Source organism: Syngnathus scovelli, chromosome 12, assembly GCF_024217435.2.
Source record: "Syngnathus scovelli strain Florida chromosome 12, RoL_Ssco_1.2, whole genome shotgun sequence".
Classification (NCBI taxonomy): Eukaryota; Metazoa; Chordata; class Actinopteri; order Syngnathiformes; family Syngnathidae; genus Syngnathus; species Syngnathus scovelli.
The window spans coordinates 9,817,112-9,841,952 of NC_090858.1; the positions used below are offsets into that span (position 1 = coordinate 9,817,112).

The window sequence follows — 24,841 nt, forward strand, 5'->3', positions numbered from 1 at the left end:
AAACAAGGCCTATAGTACTTCAGAGTACAGACAATGGCTGAAAGACCGTTTTTAAAAAATATATATTTTATAATAATAATAACAATAATATAATAATATTATTATTATTATTAAATATGGAGGGTTCCATGACTTTCAGTAAAATACCCTTTAAAATTAGATGTTTTAAATTTTGTGTATGTGTGTAAAATCATACACTGACCTAATATCAAGGTTTGTTCTCTTGGATTTAGAATCTGTAAATGGTCCACAAAATACGGAGGCGTGCAGTCAGGGAAGGCAGGAAGAAAACAGCCTCCCTTATCTCCTACCCTGCAAACGAAGAGAAAATAAATAAATAAATAAATAAATAAATAAATATTGGATTCATTTATTTTCCATTTACATGTTTGTGGGTTTTTTTTTCTATTCAATAATGTCAATGATTCCATCATTACAATAAATAAAATAGCAGAATTAGTATATTTCCCATTCAAATACACAAGCGAGAAGGGAACAGGGGCAAGGTTAAGGAATAAAAAGGTTAGATTTAGATGTCGATTTTGATTAGATTTGACTTTCCAAAGAGGCCTCACCATTCGAGTGAGTAAGTCATCGTGATCACGTCCGATGACTCCTGCAACATGATGATCAGCGACCTCATGTTTCTTCTCAAATTGTCTTCACTTTTAACAACTTTGAGATATAAGCTATGATTGTTGACGATTTCTTAGTAACCCCGCCCCTTTAAAATAAGTAGAAAAATAGTTGAACAAACAATTTAAAGGCATCTAAATTAAAAGTTCGTACTCCAAGGGAGCACACAGGATAACCTTTATTCCCAAGCAGACTTTTTGTTTTGAATGCGTTGCACTCGCCGAAGGCCCTTCTGCATATCTTTCTAAAAGACTACATATTCCATAATGCACCGCTTCCCGTATTTCCTGTTACGCAGAAAACATCACGAAGACCCACAATGACGAGACAGCCCGACTGCCTGAAAAGAAATCTACATAACTAGAAATTATTTCGCGTGGAATCACTGCACATTTATCATACCTACCTTTAAATGCGCAGGTAATTCTGTATTTTAAAGACAACCTGATCCTCGACGAACTATTTTAGTAAGCTTCATCAAGCGAAGCTGCGTGCTTATTGAGAGCACGTTTGAAGTGGTCGTGAAAAACAGTCAAAAATTTGCTTCACTTGTACTTTAGGTTAACGTTGAAGGTATGAATAAGCGAGGAGGTAAGTTCAAATTTTGCGACTAATCATAACTTGGGTCACTTTGGTCTGAAAATGTCAGATGCACATGTAGCTTCGAGGTTCTACGTTAACAGCCATGTTTGTTTATGAATCCGACTGGTTGTTATTTTCCATTCGGCTTAGGAAAATTGTCCCTTTTGTTAGAATTTCTCATTTAAACTCTCATGGCACAGATATACTTATGCATTGCTTTAACTAAGTACTGTATTACAATGTCTTAAATATGTCACGGGCATTATTGTTTTGGAGTGTGAACTAACGGCGAGATTATGTAAACTATGCATCATGTCGGGTGCTTATTAGATTAGATAGCTGTAAAACAAAAAAAAGAAGAAGCTTAATTTCTTTTTTTTTTCTGCAGGTGAAGGACATCCACAGAAAAATGGAAATGTGGCTCAGCAATGTGACACAAGTGCCAATTTGTCTTCACCAGTCATTGCAACCTTCAAAGGTACACTCTTTGGAAATGCCACTTCTCACCTGGTTGGATATGATCATTTCTAAACCATTAATTTACATACATTTCGGTTGAAGTCTTCCAGATGGAACTTGACACCAAGCACGACAAATACGAACGTCTTGTTAAGCTCAGTCGAGACGTCACCATTGAGAGCAAGAGGACAATTTTTCTTTTACACAGAGTGACAAGGTATGCACTAACACGATGAGTATGTGAAATTAAAAGTGTAATTATGCTGTCAGTATTTATGAATTAAGAATAATTATTGTTTTGTTTAAAATCTGACACATAGTGTTTTTGTATTTCTATCAACAGAAACGGTAAAATTTGAGTTTTTTTTTTTTTTAATCACACGTAGGATTTCCTTTACCATTGCCTTCTCACTTCATTGTTCACGTGGAAATCGAGCAGAAACAAAACAGTCATACACAAGGCCCAAATGTTTACTTCTGAGATGAACCGCAGAAGTTCTGCTCCAACTGTGCTCTGGGTTTCCTTTTTTGGGTTGGAAGTGTTCCAGATGCAGAGCCCCTTTTGAATGAGGCAGATGGGAAACTGTGTGGTGTGAGGGAGAAAATCGGTCAGATTGCAGAAGAGCTTCGAGGAGAAGACATCTATCAGTTTCACAGAGCGTTTACCGCAGGTGAGTTTTTGGATCAACAGAGTAAACTAATTTTAGATAACTAACCCAGACACCTTACGCAAACTTTTGTAAAGTGTTGTGCATGCCAGTATATTTTCCTGTGCTTTAAATTGATGGTGAAATGTTTGTGTGAGAACGTGACCTTGTTGCAGGCCTGCATTAACAGGAACACCCTCTGATAACGTTGTTTTTCCTCTTCTTGCATCACTATCCGTTCTTGTAAGTGTAGCCAAAATGTCTGCTAAGTTTGGAGACAAACTCATGTGATGGCGAGCTGTTATCTAGCTCGCTAGGGGGGGAGGGAAGTCATTTTCAGATTGTACCCATTCTTGAATCAATGTGGCATCCTCTGCGACGTGACCGGTGGCAGTTCCCACCAATTAGACTCTTTTCCTCTCTGAAATTTTATCATCTTTATTAGAGCTCACGGTAAAGGCTTTGTAGCTAATCTGCACAAGGAGTCTCCAGGCTTATGTACTGGCTTCACTTATTTGGTCACAGAAAGGCCATTAATGATATTGAGGACAGAATCTGAACCTAATTACTGCTGATAACAGGTTCAACGTTTCACTTTGATAAAATCTCAATCTGAAGATTTGCATAACCAAGTGAAGTGCACTGTAGCATGGCCGGCGCTCAGCATACTGAAATGAGTTCACTTGAGTGCTATGGTTGCTGCAAAAATTTTGCTCTTGAGTAATGGATCTTTTATACATGCATTGAAAATTAAATGATAAAAAAAAAATGACCTGTATTAAGAGCACATATTTTGCACATATTTTGTCTATAATTAAAATAGCATTTTTATCATCTGGTTCGGAAATGCTAAGTAGCGCTGATGAAAAACCAGCCCAAATAAGTGTATATGGGGGATGCAAGTTAGAAGATTTTTTTAAATTAAATGCATAACAGGAAATATGTGCGGAAAAAAATACTCAGTTATATTTTCTTGACCCCCCCCCCCTATTAAACTGGCAAACCTTTACTCCATGTAAACAAGGACCTCTACATGAATCATCCTCGTAAATGGAATCTGCGAAATGTCAAAACAAAGACAACAAATTTCTGCGAGTCTGTCTGCCACCCAGTGAAAGCAGAGTAAAGACGAAGCACAGCCGCGCGTAGCTTTCCGTGGTTAGCCTCAGCGAGATAGCAGGCCCTTTTGAAGTTCAATTGCCGCTCCAAAAGTAAACTTCAGACACAAAGTCTTCCGTCCTGTGATTATTTGATTGTTGTTTACACAGGGCCTGAAAACAAATGAGGGGTCATCTCAGCCTGCCACAAAAAATGGCTACTGTTGTTCAAATCAAAAGACTGTTGCAGGAAACAGGTTTGAATCACTATCTGCATCTGATCTATACGCCGCAGATAGCCTCTAGTGTTTATGCACACTCGGTTAGATATGCATTCTGCCCTATTTTTTTTTTCTTTTTTAAACGTCCGTATTCTGTTTCGTGTATGACAGCATTGCATATGGTCGCAGTTTGGGAAAATCAACTTTCGGGTGAAATTTATGGATGAGTCTAAAATGTAGTACTAGACCAGGGGTGGGCAAACTTTTTGACTGGCGGGCCGAATTTGGTTCTAAATTTTGATCGGGCGGCCGAACCAAGAGCAGATTGATGTAGTGTTTGTGTGAAGTAATAGAAATGACATGTAAAGGTCATTGTATAAAAGGTTTGTACTTTTAGTAGGTAGTAAAGCATGGATATTCCAAAAAAGCTTTTTGAAAACAAATGCATTTATTAACAGCATTAAAAAAATATTTCACCAAAAAAACCACTATCAGTGATTCTCATTAAATACGACACTGTTATAATGAATAATAGTTTCCATCACTTCAGCGGCTGCAGGTCAGAATATGTTTATCTCATGAGGCGAAATCACATCAAACGGCAAACATTCTGACCAAATACATCATCTTGAAGAATCAGTGAAAGAATACTTCTAAATATAGTAATAAAGAAATTAATAGTATTGTTGGTTTCCCTTTTTTGCTAGTGCATCATGGTCTGGAGGTGTCGGTCCGTTAACCTAGAGCTGTGACGGGCTTTGTTGACATTCATGTGGCGGAACGTCTGCTCACACACGTAGGTCGAGCCAAATTGTCCTTTTTTTTTTTTTTTTAAACACTCGGCACTCAGTGTCCACCTTTCTTTTCCTCGGGCCACTCATTTTAGTGGAATGATTCCAGGGGAAGGTTTGTGGGTGGCATTAACGTCAAACTGTATTTGAAAGCTCAGCGCGCGAATTACGAGAATGCTAAACGGCCCCGTGGGCCGGATGTGGTCCGCGGACCGTAGTTTGCCCATGTCTGTACTAGACAGTGCAATCCTTTCCAAGGACATCCGTTTTTATGCCTTTCTGTGACTCTTCCAGTTTATCTATGTTGCAACCTGGTGATGAAACTAACCTCAGTGGTCACTTCCCTCTGACCACATCCTGTTTGATGGTTGCCGGTCAGCTCCCACCCTTCATGAACAGAAGTTTGTGCAAAGAGTAGTGAAATGTTCAACAGTTCAACCCTTATAGATCGATCCTGAAATGTCACCCCAAAAGCTCCATATTTCTAACTTGTAAAGTGTCTCGGCTGCTTTGCTCGGTCTGAGTGATTTATTTTAATGTGGGTTTCATGCTTTCAGGAATCCAGGAATATGTGGAGGCCGCCTCCTTCCAACACTACATCCGTCATCGCAGCCTCATCAGTCTGGAGGAGATCAACGCCAGTCTAGTGTTCAAGAAAGGAGATGAGGTAGATTTCTAAGTTTAAAATGTTGTACATTTAAATGTATGACCATGCATGCCACTTACGTCCTACCTGTTCTTGCCTAAATATTGGGTATAGGTCAGTTTATGACAAATTCTTAAATTGCCATGAAGTTTGGACTGTAGAATGTGAAAAATGTAAAAATAAAAAAAAATCCCCCTTTACTTTTAACCAGTTGCGGCATCAGAACTTTAGTATTCAGATGCGCTGAAGCATGGACCCTCATCATGCCATAAACGTGATGTAATGACTATGATGCAACCTCAAAGTTAAAGGCGATCAACCGTTGAGCAGGATTGTGGGTATTATTTTTCATTCTGCAGATTTTGTCATTGCACAAGCTAGCAGTATTTTAGGTTCTATGTTTCACTTTCTTTTTTCTTTTTGTTCCAACAATACGATTAGCAGTTTTTGTATTCTCTTGTACGTGTAGCTTATTGTGGAGAAAAAACAGTAGAAATGCGTGTGGTAAAAGCTATTTTCTAATCTTTTACAAATGCAAATCTAACCGGGTGTGGAACATATAGCTTTATTATGACTGCCGCCAAGTGCAAAGTGCAAAGGAGCATTACTTGTTTGCCTCTGTTTGTATATACACTATAATAACGGAAAGTTGCCCCCAAACTTCATGTGACATGAGCAAAGTTACAAGCTGTTAGAATATCTTAGTTTCATACCTTCATTTGTCATAGAGGGAAAAGTGTGATGTACAGAAGTTCACGTGACCTATCAGATGCTGGTATTACTTGGAAGCGGTCCACATGGTTGGGAAACAAATCCCATTTACAATACAGATTGTAAAAACAATCTCTACTCTGCCATGTATAGCATTCGTTCTACGGTCACTGTTAGCCGATGCTAACGGTTGTCGAAACCATCAATGTTGTCTTGGTTGCTGTTTATTGCTGCTGTTAATGCAAGCTTACATTATTGAATAAGTGTGTGATGTTTCCCAAGTCATTTTTACAGAATTGTCGCATTGTGATAGTGTCATTATCGAAGGGGAACTCTCTTGATGTACATAATCAAATAGTGTGAAAAGAGTCAAAGGTGCTGAATATTGGTTATTTACTTTACTTAGTAACTCCTTTGTGCTCCCTCAGGGCTCTGCCGACACGCCGTCATTGGAACCTCGGCTCACGACTTTCCAGGTGATGCCGGCAGACTACCTGCTGGGAGTGGCCGACCTGACGGGAGAGCTGATGCGCCTGTGTATCAGTAGCGTGGGCAACGGTGACATCGACACGCCCTTCCAGCTCAGCCAGTTCCTGCGCCAGATCCATGACGGTTTCGCCTACATCGGAAACACGGGCCCTTATGAGGTGTCCAAGAAGCTGCACACTCTGCGTCAGAGTCTCGGCAAAGTGGAGGACGCCTGTTACGCCCTGCGAGTCCGCGGTTCTGAGATCCCCAAACATATGCTGGCCGATGTCTTCTCCAGCCGAAATACTCACATGGACTCAGAAGAAGCTGTGGTCTAAAAAAGTCCTTTACAACCTTGTCGTAATTGCTTTTCGTATGTTTAACAACATGGTTTACGTTCTCATACTACAATAAACTATTGTTGCAATAATAAACAATGTTTTTTTTCCTCTATGGATCTGACTACTGCAGACGTTTTATACGGATGAAAGTTCTGCAGCAACTTTGTCATGCTTTCAAGACTTGAGGCTTCTTTGATAACGTGTGTGTTTATTTTATTTCACTCTCAGCCCTCCCCTTCCCCTATCACACACAGATAATCTAAGGTAGAGCATGTGACCTTTGTTCAGGCCCATTCTCTGGCAGCCACCTGATGTACACGTACGCACATACATACGTCAAGCAACCCCTGTATTTTGGCCTCCCCTCCACCCTCTTCCTTATCTCATTACTCACGAGACACGTATCACTCGTGTGCATACAGCTGTGACTCTATTCTATGAGTCAGCGTAGCACATGTTTGGAGATCTTTTGTGCATTCGTTTCAAAACTTGCAGAAGTTAAGGAAGAACTTGGTATAAATTAAGATTTGTGTTGATTGGCGATTTGGTCTTATCCAGTTGTGCATGTATTATTTCGCCCTGTTATTGGGCGTGCGTATTTGGTGGCGTAAATAAAAGGTCAAGTCTGCCATCTGCTGGTAAATATCAGTACTTTGTGTTCTTGTAAAATAATTATTTTAGTCATTACGCGTGTAAATTCTGCATGGGAAAGAATAAGCCACACACAACTCTCACTAGCAGTCTAGCAGATATTGATTGATTGATTGATTGATTGATTGATTGATTGATTGATTGATTGATTGATTGATTGATTGATTGATTGATTGATATCTTTATTTCGAACATCTAAAACAAAAGAGAAAAAACAAAACAAATAACACTCTAAAGTGCCACATATAAGTCCATACAACAAACAAAATATAAACCAACAGACAGAAAAAATACATAAATAAATAATAATAATATATCAAGTAAACAGAGTTGTTTCAAAACCTTTCTCTCAGAATCAAAATCGCATTATCATAAATCAAAACCAAGAAATTGTTTTTCTCTAATAAATTGTTAGGCTTACATTTCAATGGAAGGTCGAGCCATACAGCATGCTTGTCATAATTTTTCTGATATGGCTATTTGTTAATGTGATGTCTTCTGTTTTGGAGTACTTAAACTTGATAACCTCTCAGGTCATGTGGCGTCCTCTAAATAAGCAGTTAGCTCCTTTGCTTGCCAAAGGACATTAAGTGCTTCTAATCTCCAAAGCAGGTGATCTGGCTACATGCAACGCGGCGCATTTTATTGGCACTGGGACACATCTTCTCCTTTTCCACAGTGTCTACTGGGGAAGTCCCAAGGTGTTCCCAGGCCAGCTGGGAGACATAATCGATCCAGCGTGGACTGGGTCGTCCCCAGTGCCCGGAACTCATCTGGTGGCATTCTAACCATACAGACGCCCAAGCCACCGCCTCATCTGGCTCATTTCAAATCGGTGGAGACAAATGACAGATCTCCTCACTCTTAAATTACCTTTATATGGTATTAGTATGAAATTATATTTATTTATGTGAATGCACATAAATTATTATATAATTATAGATATAAATATGATTAACGATTCCTCGCAATAATTAGAAATGATAAATGTTACATGCGTAATGCTATTTTGCGTGTGCGGCGCGCGCGCGTGTGTGTGTGCAGAGCGGCGGCGTGAAACGTGGTGGTGTGTCTCCAAACATTCATAGGATACTTACTGGGGAATTGAGGCGGTCTGAAGGAGGCTGGAGTCAAATTCCTCATCGCGTAGGAGCTCCAACACGACACAGGGGATCGACTAACGGACCGCTCGCCCATCGACTAAGCAATGATCCGCATGATTGACAATCAGGCAAAACTCGTCCAATTCGTCATCTGTCTATCCCGTGTCGGATATTTCATTTCCATTCTTTGTTAGATATTTTATTTTTTGCACAGATAGCTGCTCACACGCAACCGGAGGACTCGTTTGCGTCAGAAATCCCACCAAACTTTTAGATTGTAGAAATGTTTACCAAGGACCAACTTGCAGCGTTAAAAAGTTGCTCTACTTAGTTGTACTGTAAGTTTTTAAACAAATAAGTCTCTTGACTTTTCCACAGCGGAAGTGAGCTCAGTCATGCTCCGTGTCATCGCGTAGTTGCTGAACGTCACATCGTTGGACCATCAGCGTCTTCGTCTTTTTCTTCATGGAGACATGTTTGCTGGATTGTTGGGCCTGAAATGCCACGGCAACTCTCTGCATCGCCACAGCCAAGGACGTATGGAAGGTACAAAAAATCGTTTTATTTTTTATTTGGATAATTTATTGTGATCATATGTTTAAACGTTAACAGCACTGCTAAAATACAGTAAGGAGTGGCATAGTGGACTAGTGGTTATCCCATGTGACCCGTAGTTCTGAGGTTCGTGGTTGGAATATTGTGTGCGTGTGTTTGTGTGTGTGTGTTTTGCCGGTTTGCACTAACATTAAAAATATGCATGATGCTAGATTGAGTTGTCCACATATATGAACGTGATTGTGAATGGATATTTTCTGAGATTTCTGCGATTGACTGGGCGCCAGTCCAGGGTATCCCATAGTACCCCACTTATTGCCACAAGTGGTTTGGGATAGGTTTGAGGACATGACAAGCATAATGGATGTTCCATATGGGGAGGCTCAGTGGTTTGCTCACAGGTGTCATTTCAAGGTCTGGTGCCTGATTCGACCTGCCACATCAATTTATACAACCCACATAAAGCAAAAACAAAAAAAGTGAATTTATTACTTTCTCCCAAATTTCTTGCTGAAATCTGTGGCAATGTTGCAAATTGTTCTCACAACAACAACAACAACAACAACAACAACAACAACAACAACAACAACAACAACAACAACAACAACAACAACAAAGTGAACATTAGGTAAATATATAAAATTAAATTACATTAGACTGGTCAACAGCACATTTTAATCAGAGATGGATGCGTCTTATCAATGTATTTTAGACACTGATTTAATAAAAACGTATTTTTTTTTCTTGAATACATACTTTTTTTAACTTTGACCTGCTTTGGGCAATATGGATTTTCCCATGCATTGTTAGTGATAGCTATATATAGAAAAAAAGTCTATCTGTTGCTGAGCCTAAACCTTAATTAATAAATATTGATAAATATCTTACTATCTTACATATATTACTTTTATAATAATAATAATAATAATAATAATAATAATAATAATTATTATTATTATTATTATTATTATTATTATCATTATTATTATTATTATTATTATTATTAAAAAACCAATGTTCTACATAAAAAACAAGGGCTGATTATAATCAGCACAAAAAATAACCTATAAAAGTTTATTAAATAAAAAATAATAATAGAAAAAAATGTGGACCAGTCTTATTGTATATTAAATTGTGCAATGCCATGCTTATATGGACTTGACCCTTGACTTTTGAAAGATACTTAAACAGTTTTAGTCTTGGAAAAGGCAGCGTCACTATCGTCAAATTGTCTATAAACTTTAGTGTATGTTGAAGGAAATAAATGGACTACTACTGTATTGTGTCATTTTATTTACAGCACCATTCACATCTTTCCTATTAGCTCTGGTCAAGCCCGATCAAAAATTGTATCCATTCAACAATTTCAGTCACACAATATTTAACTCCTTTATTAACATAAGTTAAATTAAGTCATACAATACAATGTGATGGAACCACTTCATTTTATTTTATTATTTTATTGTTAAACTAAACTTTTCCCTATATCTGTGAGAATGGCATGTGAACATTCAAGTATAAGATGAAAACAAATAGAAAACATGTTCGTTTGTGTACTTGTGTGCTTTATCTGCCTATTACGCAAAACCAGATAAATTGCAATCCTCATGTGACCATACAGGAAGTGGGGAGCTGATTTTGTAGTGGAATGCCTCATCACACGCTACGATAGTTGGACAGGCGACAGTGTTCGACAGTATGGGGGTCACAAGTGGTGTGGTGTGGCACATCTGCGGAGGCACACTGCTTCTCAGGAGCCTGCTGACATGTGGATTTGAAGATTTGCTGATGTTTGTCTTGCTGAGCTTGTTCCTTAAACGACTGTGTTTTTACGAGAGCCTCTGCATTCCTTCTCTCTTCGGTTAAAGCACTTTCAACAACCAATGAGACGTAGTGTTTAACTTGAGGCCTGCAAAGTTGGCCTCTTTTATCTCCAAAGGTAAATAACCAGGCCCCATTTGTCTGAAATACAGTGATTAACGAGTATGTTGGTCCCATTTTTTTTCCGAGCCTGGAATCACTTACACTCAGACTAATGTGAAAGTCACTTGTGACGTGTCTCTTCCTTTTTCACTTATCCATCGGGATTCCTTGCAGACTATTTTAGCTCAAATCCTGGCAGGAAACAGGGAATGTCATAGGCTTTAGCAAAGAAGTACAACACACAATATGCCTGAGGCATTTCCTTCCCTTTACTGGGAAGAACCTTCTTTGTGTAATCGAAGTATGACTATGTTGCAGCGGTAAAAAGACCTTCCCTTTTTCTGACACTCTGGCTACTTTTTCTTGACTACAAACAGTGATGTATATAATAACACGACAGATGGTAGCTAGTTGTACCTGAGAACAAAGTGTGGAATTGTGTAAATGGTTCTAGAACAGTGGCCACGTTTAAAAAGACGCAGTAACTTGAGCTTTAATTTGAGGTCCCACTGGACAGAGAGGACAATGGAAGCAAAGGCTTTTACTTGTGCTCCTATTTCAGTGTGATATCCCAACTTTCCCCTAAGTGCTGCTTCCTCTTGCCCGTGCTCCCAAAAGTCACATGGGCATGGTTGAGCAATGACATCATGGGGGTGTCACAGGGTTGTGCAGTGATTGTTCTATAAATGATCGTAGTCATTTTAGTTTCAGTCATTGTGCATAATATAAATGCCATATATCACTTTAAATTCCGCATTATAGTTGAGATTTCAATCAGGATTTTGCAATGACAGAATGCCTCCTCTGTATTCAGCACAAAAGTCTGCCAGTGTGTGTGTCCCTCCATGTCTATAGAATGTGTGAGAGTGGGCACCGGGTAGAGAAGTCTGAAATAAAAGCGAGCAGTGCAGCTGCACACAAAGAGCCCGTTGATTCTCGCCATTTAAGATTGTGTTTGTCGCTGAATCCTACACATGACGTGTATAATCATGTGGAGCAGGTGTCAGGACAAATCACTATTCATCAAGGCCATGCTTACGCAAACCATGATATTTCCCATGTATTCAGTTCTTTGACAACCTAAATGGTGGAGGAAGGAAGGTGGGAAACGCCATCAGGGCTCCATCAGTCCTAATGAGAATCATGGCGTTCCTAACGAGATGTATGAGAAAAAATGATATTATAAATATGAACAATTTACACGCATAAATGCAAAATAATACATTGTCTTAATGTGTTTAATATACAAACTGTCACGGATCGGAATGGAGCAGGGCGACCAAATGCAGCTTGGACCAGGGTTGATTGAAGGGAACTCGAAAGGCAAACTGACATGACCTAACAAACAATAACTTGACTGACTGACCGGGACGTGAAACAAGAAGACAGCAGGACATGACGACAGCAAGACAACAGGAACCAAAAAGACATCAAGACAACAATGATCCGACGGGGCGTGAGGGGCAGACAGGACTTATATACACGACAGGTAACAAGAGGCAGGTGAGAATAAGCAAACTAATCATGGAGGGGAGGGGCGAGCACACAGACAGAAACCATGACAACAGACACATAGTGGAACGGCTGGGGACGAGACGTGACACAAATGTTCATGATTCTGAGTGATCTTCAATAGTGTATCTTGATTTAGAGGTCCTTGATAGGTAAAAATCTATGTTCTAGTTCTACCCAGAAGTGTATCATGGGAATGACAGAGGTCATTGAAATTCTTCCACACCAGACGCATCCACCTTACTTTACCTTGCATAAACAAAAAAATAACCACCCCCAAACCGTTCCTGTTGTTAAGAACCAAGCCATGCGTAATGACCCAACAACTTATAAGAGGTGTGCCTTACTTAGCCCTGTCCATGTATTGTTCTGTATTCTGCACAGAAGGCAAAGAGTGTGAGAAGCTTTCTTCTGTTGTGGTATTGCTTTAAAAAAAACACCCCAGCTCTCTGGGTGGGCGTGGCTTAACTTAAGATGACTGTATGTTTTTGGTATTTCCCAACAGCTGGACCAGAACCCTGGGAACTCTCACACATCTGGCTGTGTGTTATTTTCAAACATGAAGCTTGACTGAAGTTAAGGGCCCCATCAATGAGCATAAAATCCCCCTTCGTTTTAACAATGATGTGAATTCACATTCTTGATTAATCTTCCTGGCATAGCGTGTCCTGGATGTTTTCGCTGAGCCGCTCGTTATCTTCCTTTTGACCGTGTTGTCCAGCTTAATGGTTAATCTGTGTATCGACAGGTGGCAGAGCCTCAGGGACAGCTGGCAGCGTCGGCCGTAAGAGGCTCCACCGGAGGCCTGGTTACATGAGAGGGGAGCAATCCAGACCAACAAGCACCAGCGATGAGCCGGAAGACGTGGAGGATGAGGACAGAGAAGACGAAGCAATTTGCATAAAGAATGGCAAAAGTGGATGTCAAACTAAAGGGATGAGTCAATCATCTGCTGTCAAAATGTCTCCAATGAAAATTGCACAACCTGACAAATCCTCCCATGACGTCACTCCTCCCTCCAACGATGACTGTGCCTTCAGTCAACCAAACAGTGAACTCACGTTAACCCAAAGTCCAATACTTCCCCATTCAACTACCCAGGGAGAGTCTTTCAATTCCAGCTTCAGTTTTATTCAACAGTCTCTTAGGAGTCTCTCTGCCCCCGCAACACCAACACGTGACCCAGAAGCTAAAGCCACAGAAGTGCCTAACGTCTCTGAATTTAAACCAGCATTGTCGTTTTTTGATCAACCTGAGTCAAAACCATCCTCCCAGGTCACATCCAACTCCGTCCCAAGCAACCACGAAGAAAAGGAGACACTCGGACGATTTTGGGGGGAACGTATGTGGGGCAGCAGGGAGGTGTCTTCTTACCTGCCCAATAGTGACTTCCAATGTCTGGATTCAGAAATCACCTCTTCACTGTCACTTGACTCGGACACCGCCTCTGCATCCTCAGTTACGTCGGGATACGAGAGCAACACACCTGCTTCGGACCAAGGCTGGGATAATTTGGTGAAGAAGTATGACCACGTGCTGCAAGACTGTCTCCAAAACAACCGGACGCACACTAAGGTGGTTAAAGATACATTCTTACTGAAGTTTGCCATAAAGAGCTATCTTTCAGAAAATATGATTTTGACTTATTAGCAATAACACTTTGGAAAACTTTTGGAATTTTATGTGAAGAGATGTATCATATAAAAAATATAACAACATGTAAAATAAATAGAATAAAAATAAAATAATGAAAATAAAATAAAGTAAAACAGTCCACAATGGAATGCTTCCAACTCTCTCTCTCTTGAGAGAATCTTATGTTAATGTCGAATGACTAAATAACTAAAGACCGCTCTCATTATGTCACTGTGATCTGCCGGTCATTATCCTTTTCAAACTTTTTGGCCCTTCGCTAAATGTTCAAAGGGCATTGCCCGTGAGACCGCTTGGTAATTTTATTCTGCTTCTTGATTTTGTTTTGTCCCCAGATCGAGTCCATGATGTTAAAGCTCCAGAGATTGCAACAAAAAGCCATTGTAGACGATGACTATGACGCAGGTGAACTTGTCAGTCAATACTTTAGGCAAGCCTGTAAGGCAAACTGGTGCAAGACTGAGGTTTTGTAAGGACAGAATGAAACAATATCTTGTTCATATTTATCTTTATATTTGTGTGTACAATTTGTTCTTCATGCTGTAATTGTGTTTTCTGATTAGATTTACTGAAAGGAGGTCGGAACACTGGGGAAAAAAAGACCATGCTCTGGCTTAAAGCGATAAAAAATAACCAGACTGAAGATCCTGTTCATGCTGTATCCAAATATTTAAATGTGCTTATTAAAGATGAGGAAGAAAGGATGGGGATTTCTTGATATAATTAAAAAAAAAAAATGTGAGAACATAATGTCTCTGGTTCTAAAAAGAGTTAAAACACATTGAACCTATGACAGACTTTATTGACTCACAGAAATAGACCGAGATGACATTTATAAACTGAATTAGGGCAGTGGTGTGTATTAAGAGGACTCCTCGTGGTGCACGAGGTCAGTTTTTGTCATTTAGACATGGCCAGTGTGTCCACAAATCTAACATGATTCAATTATACTCTGAAGGCCTTGTTTAATCAAGTTATGGAGCATGGAGAGTTAAGAGACGCATGGAGGAACGGGCTAATTTGTGACCTATTTCTCGGCCCACATGACTGAAATAGCTTCACCAACATCTGCTCTTGGCAGCCTGCAGATAGATACCTTTGTGACTCACAAAGCACCCGGTTTTACCTATTAACAATTCGGATTAGAGTAAAGTTATTTGGATGCCTTTAAAACCAGTTTGAAGTTGTTACACTGCACCGGACATACAGTGCTGTGCGCAAATTTGAGGCCAGATTGTTGCTATTTGCAGTGCTTTAAGATAATAATAATAATAATAATAATAATAATAATAATAATAATAATAATAATAATAATATGCTTCCTCCTACTCCTTTTCGAGCATTCTTTGTTGTGTATTTTTTTCAGGTTTTTTCTTCTTTTTTTGTTTTAATTGTTTGTTTCATGGATATGGCACTTTAAAGTGTTAATTGTTTTATTGATATATCAATCAATCAAAAAATAAATACAATAATAATAATAATAATAATAATAATAATAATAATAATAATAATCTCAGTGTAGCGCACACCCTGTGTTTGCCTGCACCAAAGTTCAATAGGTCCTGTTTTTTGTTGTTGGACCAGTCATTGATTATTGTATTGATTGATTGAGTAAGTGGTATAGCAATTGGATGGATTGTTTTGATTGCTCAATGCGACAGTGTGCAGGAATGCATCGTTCAAGCTCAAGATTGTGCATATGTGTGTCTTTTCAGCTGAGCGATTTGGAAAAAAGTTGGAGGAACTGTGCAAGGAGCGAGAAGCTCTGAAGCTGGGTTTACCATCCAGACAGCCGAGCGTGGCTCTGTTTCTCCAGAGGCTCAGAGAGGTGGTGCAGAGCGCCCTCTACAGGACAGACAGTGGTCAGCACAGGTCAGTCACACAAGGGTAAGTCGCTATGTGCAGAATCACACTTATCTGTCACTGCTTCATGTAATTGTAATTGTGGCAGACATTTTTCAGTAAGTTTCAGGACAATCTACAGAAACCTTCCATGGGAATTTTAAATTTATTTTAAGTTCTTTAACCGACTAAGCAAATGCATGGGCATAGAAAAAAAACTATCCATATTTATTAAAAATTAATGACTTGACACTTGCCCCATATGTGCATACCATTTTATTGAAAAAAAAAAAAAGCTTGGCTGTGTGCTTATAAACATATTGATGCTTTTGTGACCTGGATAATCTTTTATGCACACCTGCAGGGTTATGTGTTCAGTTGTTTATGACAGCAAACCACACTCACTGGTTTCGAATAACAATAGTCCAAAATGTACCTTGTTTTTATTCATCCCGTTCAAAAGGATGTTCTTAAAGCAGGCAGTGAAAGAGAGTTGTGCAACATAATTCTTGTGACAGGAAGGAAATCTAGCAGGGCCTCTGCTGCATACATCCTGAAAAGTACCTTAAAGGTCAAACACAATAGTTACGCGTTTCTCTTATCACTCAAGAGAGGCTGTTTTGAAATAACTACATGTCACGCTAATGCTAGATGTGTATCGAGGTCATCCTGCTTTTAGATGACCCCAAGTTACTTGGAGATTGAGGAAAAACGAGGGCCTATTCAGACACCAATCACTCTCTTGGTTTATGTTGTCGACCAGGTTGGGAGCAGAATACGATGCAGGAGAGCCGTCAGACTCAGTGCGCCGTCGAGATCGTCTCACCCAAGAGAAACAATTAGTCGAGGTAATTTCTGATTTTACGCAATCTGCATGTCAGATGGTTCGAATGTAAAAAAACAAAACATCCAATGCAGGAGGAAATCAAGGAACTGCAGCAGAGATTGGCAGAGCTAAAGGATCGCAGTCGATGTCTGGATCAGCAGATCCAGCAAGAGGAGCAGCAAATGGAGGCTGAGGAGCTGGAGGGCTCTGTGCTGAGGAGCTGCACCTCGGCCCAGCTCAGAGACTTGAGCCGAACGCTTCACGATCTTGTGATGTCTGAGAACCGCATCCAGATCTCCGTCTCTCCTCCTCCCTCCATGCTCAGGTGAGATTAAATGTTTGGCTACGTTAGGGATGTGGAAAAATGCACATGTGAATGTTTGAACAATGCTAAATAACAGAAATTCAGTCAAATGTCAGTTTGTTTCCTTCACCACTCACAGTTGCAACAATTCCTGCAGTACTATCAGCTACCTGATGAAGGTGCTAGAGAACTGTCAGCCATGATGACAGCACAGCAGGCCAGACATGTCCCTTGCATCACACTATATTTTCATGTGTTGTGCTCCACATGTAGGTTGAAATAGCTTACAGTTTAGTTCAGAAAGTGTTAGTGTTTGTACATCTGCACAATACATGAGGTGTGTCAGAAAAGTTCCAGGACAGGGGTCACAAAAGATACATTTTAAAGCCAGACTGCAAACCGTGACTTTTCTCCTTCAATGTGAACTATATGATGAATTGGCATATCTTCAAAACGGGACTTGCTTCGTTCAACAAGCGAGAAGTGGCAAGAGTTGTACTTGGACAACTTTAGCTATTACACCATGACGCCTGCTCAAAATGCCTTTGCATCTGCCAATTCATGCAGACCACGACAAAGAAAGCTGAGAAGAGGTGTTAGACTCCAGGGGGGATTTCATCAAAGAAAAAAAGTTTGGATTTAAAAATACATCTTATGTGACACCAATCCTGGAACTTTACTGACACGCTTGGTATACATTTGCATGTCATTGGATGGCATTGTGTACCAAATGAAGTGTTTGTTACAGAATGACAATAGTTTTTACATCACAGGGGACTCCTCCTCTCTCACACTTGCACAAAAGTGCTCTGCATGTTAATGTTTTTTTCTCAGATGCAAATGATTACTTTGCATTTCTAATGGTAATAGCTCACAGGAGAGCACTCTGGGATGCTGCTCAGTCTTGCCACTTGTTAGGAAGACATGTAAATTGTACTTATCACCTTCCCGGTGGCGTGACCCACCATAATTTGATATCTGGCATATTCTCACCTCAGCCAGAATGCATTTATTCTCAGAACTGATTGAAATTTCGACCTCAGATTGGGCGTTCAGCCGCAAACCTCGGTGTGCTGTGATTTGGGTCAGCAGGATGATTGTGATGCGGTTTTGCATTTATAGCAAAAAAGAACAGGTCATGTCAATCACGTTTTATTTTTCTCGTTTGGTGAAAGATCTCATCTTGCTCCAGCAAAAATGAGACTGATGGTTGAGACACGTTTTACCACTGTTTAACAAATTTGTTAAAAGGTTCATTAATTCTTAGCAATATGACCACTTTGTCTTTTATTACAGATCGGATGCTGTGTTTTACCATATTTGACTTTGCATAACAAAAAAAAACAAAAAAAAAAACACTAGTGGGTCCTGTGTGCATGTTTACACTCTAATGACATAATTTGTTGAAATAAGTTCACACATTTATCCAATAGGTCAGTCAGTAAAACATATTTGTCAGCCTAGAACTCGAAAGAATGAGTCACTAAAGTGTGTTATGCATGCTTGATAAGTAAATGCTCAAAAGGTTTTTTTAAAAGTCCTCTTTGGTGTCTAGAGAGATCACTGATGAAACTTTTTATTATTATCTCAAGAAAGTTTTGAACGTCAGCAGCCATCTAACATTTTATCCAACCTTCAGATTGAATGTTCCATAAAATGATGAGAAAAAAAATTGTTTGACTTTGCACTAAGATGTTTTTTTATTTCTTTTTGTAGACTTCAGGAACAGGAGCAGGCATTGAATCTATCCATCAAGGAAGCTACTGCCAAAGTAAGGCACTATTTTAGTGGGGGGAAATGAGTGATTGTGTGTGAATTTCAATGAGTGGCATGTTGAAATTGAAAGGATGTGCCGTGCATCCGTTGCAGCTTGATACATTTGCATGCTACTAAATGTCAGTGTTTGTATTCATGTGGTTATTCCTATTTGATAATGCAGTGAACTCTCCACGATTCTTGTGGAAGGGCCAGAATAAGCGGAAAATAGTTTATTTTGTGTCCTATTAAAAATGCATTGTATCTGGATGACATACTTTCTGTGACCAAAAAAAAGAAAAAGATCCAACTTTTTAGTCTCTCTAAAGTTCATCTGTGTCCGTTGCTTGGTCTACCGAGTATGTGCCTGTGCAAGTGAAGCATAAGACTCCATTGCAATGTAATTTATTAAACCTAAGATAAATTGCAATTGCCCCATTACTAACAAATCTATTATTAGTGAGGTTCAAAATGGTCATGGTAGTAATAAGTCACGCCCCAATGAAGGTTCTAATTTTGAAGGGTTGACGAATGCATTGCATTCATGTATAAATAATCTCAGCATGCTGATTTAACTTTGTTCCAAAATCGTGAGCTGACATTTAGCAGCAGTAGCACCTCTCCCTTTACTGCTTATTTATTTACGAGAAGGGGTGACCGCAGATCAGAGATTTCACTAAAGTATGGCAGTAGTGAGAAAAAGTCTTGCATAACTGTTTTTGTTACTGACAAAAGTTTTTTACTTCCATTGTTAACCTCTTAATTTCTGTTAAGTGTCTTTATCCTGTCACGAATACCAAGTCGAGTCCTTCTTAATGGCGATCAGGCCAGTATGATGCAATTTCACATTGCATGCTTTGCATAGGCTTGCATTTTCCACTGACTCATCTCTTGAATGTGAAAAAGGCCAGAGGCAGTTTTTGAGCAGTACAAAAGCTGGGGAGGGCAATAAAGACGATTTCTTGTCAGTAATAAATGGTTGGTGGTGCTCCAAAAGCTCCTCAGAAGTTGTTTTTAAAAGTTTGCTAGCAAAGACACTGTGGTACTTTCTTGACTTAATTTTTTTTTTTCTACACCCGAAATTAATGAACGATTCATTAAAAAAATTCACTAAAAGTGTCATTCACTTTCAAATTCGTCTTGAAATTAAAATCACTCGTTACATAAATTGCCTTTTATGTCGGAAGCGGCTTGCAATTCCAACTTTAGTTAGAATTATACAAGCCTGACAGATTTCTATATTTCTGTATGAAGAAAGCTCCTTTGGAGATGCTCTGCCTCAAAAAAACCAATCCATTTGACAACATTTTCAAAGTGTAGCGCAAAACTGTGTCAAGTTCAAGAAAGAAACATGAAGGGCAATCCTGCTCCATGTCCCTTTGAGCCATGAATGTAGCTCCAAAAAAGATGAGAGATTTGTCGTGGGGATTGTATCTGGCTGTCGGTATAAAAACACAAGTTTAAAGGGCTGATGGAGGCCAGACAGGTTTTTATCAGTAACCATCAGCTTGCAAGAGCTGAGGTATCGCGTCTACCGTGACATTCAATGCCTCTCTCCTCTCTGACATTACTACGGCATCTTTTATGGAGATTTCACATTTGCACACATCCACATGAAAGGCGGAGAAGTCTTTGTCTTCCTAAAGGTTAGATCCATGTAAAACATCAGGCTCTGTCATGTACCCAAAGAAGAATCCAAACGAATTGTCTTGTATGAATGAGTTGGAAAAGAACATTGGGACAGAACTGGAAATGAACCGTGCATCCTCTGGGATTCATGTGCTTTTTTTTTTTTTTTTTTTTTTTGTGACTAACCTCACACCCCCTCCCCTCTCTGCTCTTTTCATTCTCGAGGTGGTCATGAGTCAGAAGCTGGGCAGCAGCCTCAGGAGGAAAGTCAGTGAGACTGAAACTCAGCTCTTAGCTTTGCAGGAAGCCAAACTGGCCGCCATCTCAGGTGACTCCGCCCTTCCTCCATTGTCACGATCTTATAATTTACAGTGGAAGCTCTATATCCGAGCCCTACAAAAATCAAGAATTTAAAAATATGTCTCTGAGACTGCACAAAATAACCATTCATTATAGCGTAACGCAAGACATATTTTGTGCGCTTTGCCTTGTATGTGTTTAGCTAAACCCAGCTGACTAGGCGAGAGATGGACAACTGTTGTTTGCTCGCCAGATAATATCAGGGCACATATAGACAAGCAACCATATGGGCAATTTTGTCAACAATAATAATAAAAGAACGAAATATATGCTGGAAAATTAGCTGCACTCACCTCAGCAGCTCTAAACTCTTTCTGTACGTTCATTGCATGTTACGTGTTAATTTAAATGGTCCTTTTTATGTGTTACTTTCCTGCACGGTTAATAAAGGTTTTACGATGGCAATACTTTGACCCTGGAACCGATTCATTATATTTCCATTATTTCCCATGGGAAAAATATATTCGGAATCCAAACCCATCAGAGTATAACCAGTGTCCTGGAATGTGCTCAACCTTAAAGGTTTCACTGTACTTATACAAGCTCCATTAGCTTCATTTAATTACACCATTAATGTAAAAGTCACTCGTTAATGAGAGGTGTCGGCAATAATGTGTTTCTGTGGCACACCGCTGCAGGGAACGACTTCAGCAGTGCCAAGGAGCTGAAGGCTGAGATGAAGGCGGTGTACCAGGAGCAAGAGCGACTGGAGGCTCTGGCCAAGCGGCTGCACAGTCTAAGCTCAGGTAGCAGCCAAGAGCTAGCCAGGATGAAGGAGCAGCGGCAGCAGCTCAGACAGGAGTTGGAGCACCGGGAGGTGCAGCACGGTGAGTCTGTCTGCACTCACATTATAGACTTTTGTCCCCAAGGAGGAAGGCTGTCGCAGGAAGAGGAAATAACTGGAGGAAACAATAATCGAGCAGGTTTCATTATTCTAGAAGACATTGAAAAGTCAACAAGGCTATGGCAAACTTTAATAACCTCCAGCTGATGATTTGCGTAGTAAGTCCAGTCCGTGAAGGGAAAGGTTCAGAACATACCCAGATAAAAATCAAAGGAATTGTGTAAATGCTGAGAATCAGGTCTTCAAACACTCTCATTCATACCTGTCTTAAATTTGTGTTTACCGCACTAACTAGTGGGATTTCTCCAGTAGGACTAAATGCAAAATTGTAAACACAGAAAAGCAATTCTGGTCAATGATGTCATGTTGACGTCATTGCCTTCGAGCAATTACCAAACACCCTTTCAGATTGCCATGATGTCATCAATAATATTATCATTAGCAGGGTATCCCAGGTTTGTCCCAATTTGATGACAAATTATTTATTGGCTCAATCAACATTTTTTAAGCCAATGAAATTTGACCACTCATAGCTGGTAATACTAATGAAATGTTTGTTAAAATGAACACTGAACGTTGGTTTCATCTTTGATAGCCACCTCCCTTTAGCACCTCTTTAAATATGAATAAGTGAATCATTCTTTTAAGAGAGGTCCTCTCTTATGTTGCTTCACGCTGGGACTCTAGGACATCAATGAATGGTGACTTTTCTCGCAAAGGAACAGAAAAACTGCCATCTGTCTTTGGGGACTCAACATCAAATGAGTTTGCATCAGAAGTGGCAGCTGTTAAGAAGAGGTGGAGTGTCAACGAGGGAATACACTTTTAGAGTGTGTGAACTCGCCAATTACCTTCGAGTCACACGCTGCCGCTGTGACGTATTAGCGCTACAGGAGATCTGAATGCTGCTTAAAACAAACCTTTGCCTTTTTGGAATGCTAACTAAAGGCTTTGGCCTCTTGGAAATGCATTTTGATAGCACCGCCTGCAGTGTTCCTCCAATCCATCACTCACAGGCAGATCTCGGTAAAGGTCATTTCACTGTGTGAGGCACTGAGGTGGGCACATGAGGAAGGGGGATGGGTAAAGTGACGAGACAACAGTGCAAGTACGCTATTGCAGTAACCCCCAACGTGTTCAATCAGCCTTCTAATGCCTTCCCTTGTGATCATTAGTGACTACAGCCCACCCATTAGTGTTGAGCCATTTTCTCCATCTTTTGTCACTAGGGGGCACACTTTCATTGTTTCGGAGCCTCTTTTTGTTTGGTCCTTCTTAACATATCCATTCATTTTAATTATATTTAGTCATTACAGTAGTGACAACTGGTGGGAATTAAGATGTACGAATTTTACCTTCTCGAAGACAATCGCGCCCACATTGATTAGGAGACAAATATTTGACATCCCTAACAATCTAGACATCGTACCGCTGTATCTTAAATACATGTTGTGACTCAGTATGCACATGGAAGCGCTGAGGGCCACACAAAGAAGACAAGTAGGATGCTCAGGCTAGACAAAGGAATGGGAATCAGGTGGATAACACGTCACTATGTGGGACGAGATGGCGAGCTAATGATTGGTTTTTCGCCTTGCTCAAATGCTCAAGTGGGCACACACAATATGGCAGCAGCAGCAGCAGCAGCAATTTCTCAATGTGTTGCTGACACCAAGCGAGGGGCTCATTAAACTGTCAGCCAACTTAGTAATACGGATCTGGCACACGGGTGCTGGAACCTGATAGTATACAAACAGCATATTTCGTCCTTGGCTGGAAAGGGTTGGAAATGATTTTTTGACTTGAAAGTCAAGGTGGCCCTTGAGATATTTACTTCGATGAGTACACTCCTAAAGAACTAGAAACATCCCAAAAATGGGTGTCGTGACAAATGTTTTGAGGAAAGACAGAAATGATTTCTTCACCTTCAGGTATCAATCCTGTGTTTAGGGCACAGGTGTCAAACTCAAGGCCCGGGGGCCAGCTATAGCCCGCCACATCATTTTATGTGGCCCGCGAAGACAAATTGTGCATCAGATTCGTGTCATTACTAGTAGAATTCCAAATTGTCTTCACTTTTAATATCTTTTTTTTTTTAAATATTTGATGTGAAAATGAGTTATTTGTCAGTTTGTTTTGTAGCTTTTACTGCATATAATATGAGTTGCTCATACATTTATTTGGGTTGACAGTCATAATGGCCCTCCGAAAGAAGCTAGGACTACAATGGGGCCTTCGAAAAAAATGAGTTTGACACCCCTGGTTGGAGCATAAGGATGGAGGGTTGGGCATGTCAGGGCATTACTATATTTGGAAAATTTGATTGGTGCACAGGCAGACATGGGTGATGGATTAACGGTATTATTATCATTTTTATTACATTTTAAAGTCAATCAAAAGCACCCATCAAGTGAAGGAAAAAAAATGAATTGCTAAGTCAATGAACGAGCTTTGTGGCTTTTGTCCGCCTCAAGTCCATCTACTGTTTGTATCGCAGTCCTACAACACTAGAAACATCTCATCAGAATAAAAATGGATGTACTTTGAAAAGCACCATAGTGCCTTAAAACACAACATGGTCAGGATAAAAGTACTTATGGATCGATTTTATATTTTGAGTGGCTGAGACTCAGGGTGGGGCTTTTGGATTTTGGAGCCATCATGTCCTTAATTGCCATTGGCTTTGAGTGTTGATGAATATGAAATCCATTATATCCAGAGGTTTCACTCCCATCAGAGAGTGTAATTTTGTCCCCCAAGAGGGATTTCGAGTGATGCTAAATTTGCAAATAAATAATTGAAAGACCGGACAAGAAGGGTAAATGACCCCCAGGAGTGTAGACAATGAGATGTGAAAGCGCTGACTGTGACTTCTGCTTATCTCTGGCAATGCTTACTTAATACAAATTTCAGTATTCATGAGGTGTTCTTCGCCGTAAGACTGACGTCAATTTGAGTTTATTTTGATGTAGACATAAGCAATATGCTCCCATTGTTTAATATTGTCACACATAATAAATTCTCTTTCGTCTGCTCAGTCTTAACCAGCTATTCATTCTTAACACATCAATCCAAGTCACCTTCATTCTACTTTGATGTAGATTTTATTTTTGGACTCTGGCCAGTCATTTTATTTTGTATCCAGCAATGGAAGTGCACATCCAAATACTGCCTCTCAGAGTTATTACACAAATGCAATTTTCCTCTTAATGGAGTGCTGATAGTAATGCCCAGGGCATACGTATATGATTTATTCATTACCCTGCCACTTTTAGGGTGCTTCTA

The 24,841-nt window shown here is 39.9% G+C and overlaps 2 protein-coding genes across 8 annotated transcripts in view; both read left to right on the forward strand.

Moving 5' to 3' along the window:
* Positions 1-907: 907 nt before the first annotated feature.
* tsnax (translin-associated factor X) lies at positions 908-6,695 on the forward strand. Of its 3 annotated transcripts, XM_049735672.1 has the most exons (7): positions 918-1,056; positions 1,197-1,227; positions 1,607-1,696; positions 1,780-1,894; positions 2,218-2,348; positions 4,991-5,100; positions 6,219-6,695. In XM_049735672.1, exons 2-7 carry the CDS (start codon positions 1,212-1,214, stop codon positions 6,594-6,596), a joined length of 840 nt encoding a protein of 279 aa, XP_049591629.1. In that variant the 5' UTR covers positions 918-1,056; positions 1,197-1,211; the 3' UTR covers positions 6,597-6,695. The 3 variants fall into 3 exon arrangements, with proteins under 3 accessions (XP_068508626.1, XP_049591628.1, XP_049591629.1); XM_068652525.1 differs by lacking the exon at positions 1,197-1,227 and having other exon boundaries at positions 908-1,056; XM_049735671.1 differs by having other exon boundaries at positions 915-1,227.
* A 1,308-nt stretch (positions 6,696-8,003) lies between these two features.
* Positions 8,004-24,841, forward strand: part of disc1 (DISC1 scaffold protein) — a 34,042-nt gene continuing 17,204 nt past the window's right edge. For 2 of the 5 annotated variants that reach the window (XM_049735668.2, XM_049735669.2), the window contains exons 1-10: positions 8,004-8,132; positions 8,295-8,899; positions 13,092-13,918; positions 14,332-14,401; positions 15,712-15,868; positions 16,602-16,686; positions 16,757-16,989; positions 18,685-18,739; positions 20,578-20,680; positions 21,351-21,539. In XM_049735668.2, coding sequence (XP_049591625.1) covers positions 8,827-8,899; positions 13,092-13,918; positions 14,332-14,401; positions 15,712-15,868; positions 16,602-16,686; positions 16,757-16,989; positions 18,685-18,739; positions 20,578-20,680; positions 21,351-21,539 — 1,792 coding nt within the window. In that variant the 5' untranslated portion in view covers positions 8,004-8,132; positions 8,295-8,826. Of the gene's footprint in view, positions 8,133-8,294; positions 8,900-13,091; positions 13,919-14,331; positions 14,402-15,711; positions 15,884-16,601; positions 16,687-16,756; positions 16,990-18,684; positions 18,740-20,577; positions 20,681-21,350; positions 21,540-24,841 lie in introns of all 5 variants that reach the window. The other 3 variants (XM_049735666.2, XM_049735667.2, XM_049735664.2) reach the window with 3 other exon arrangements.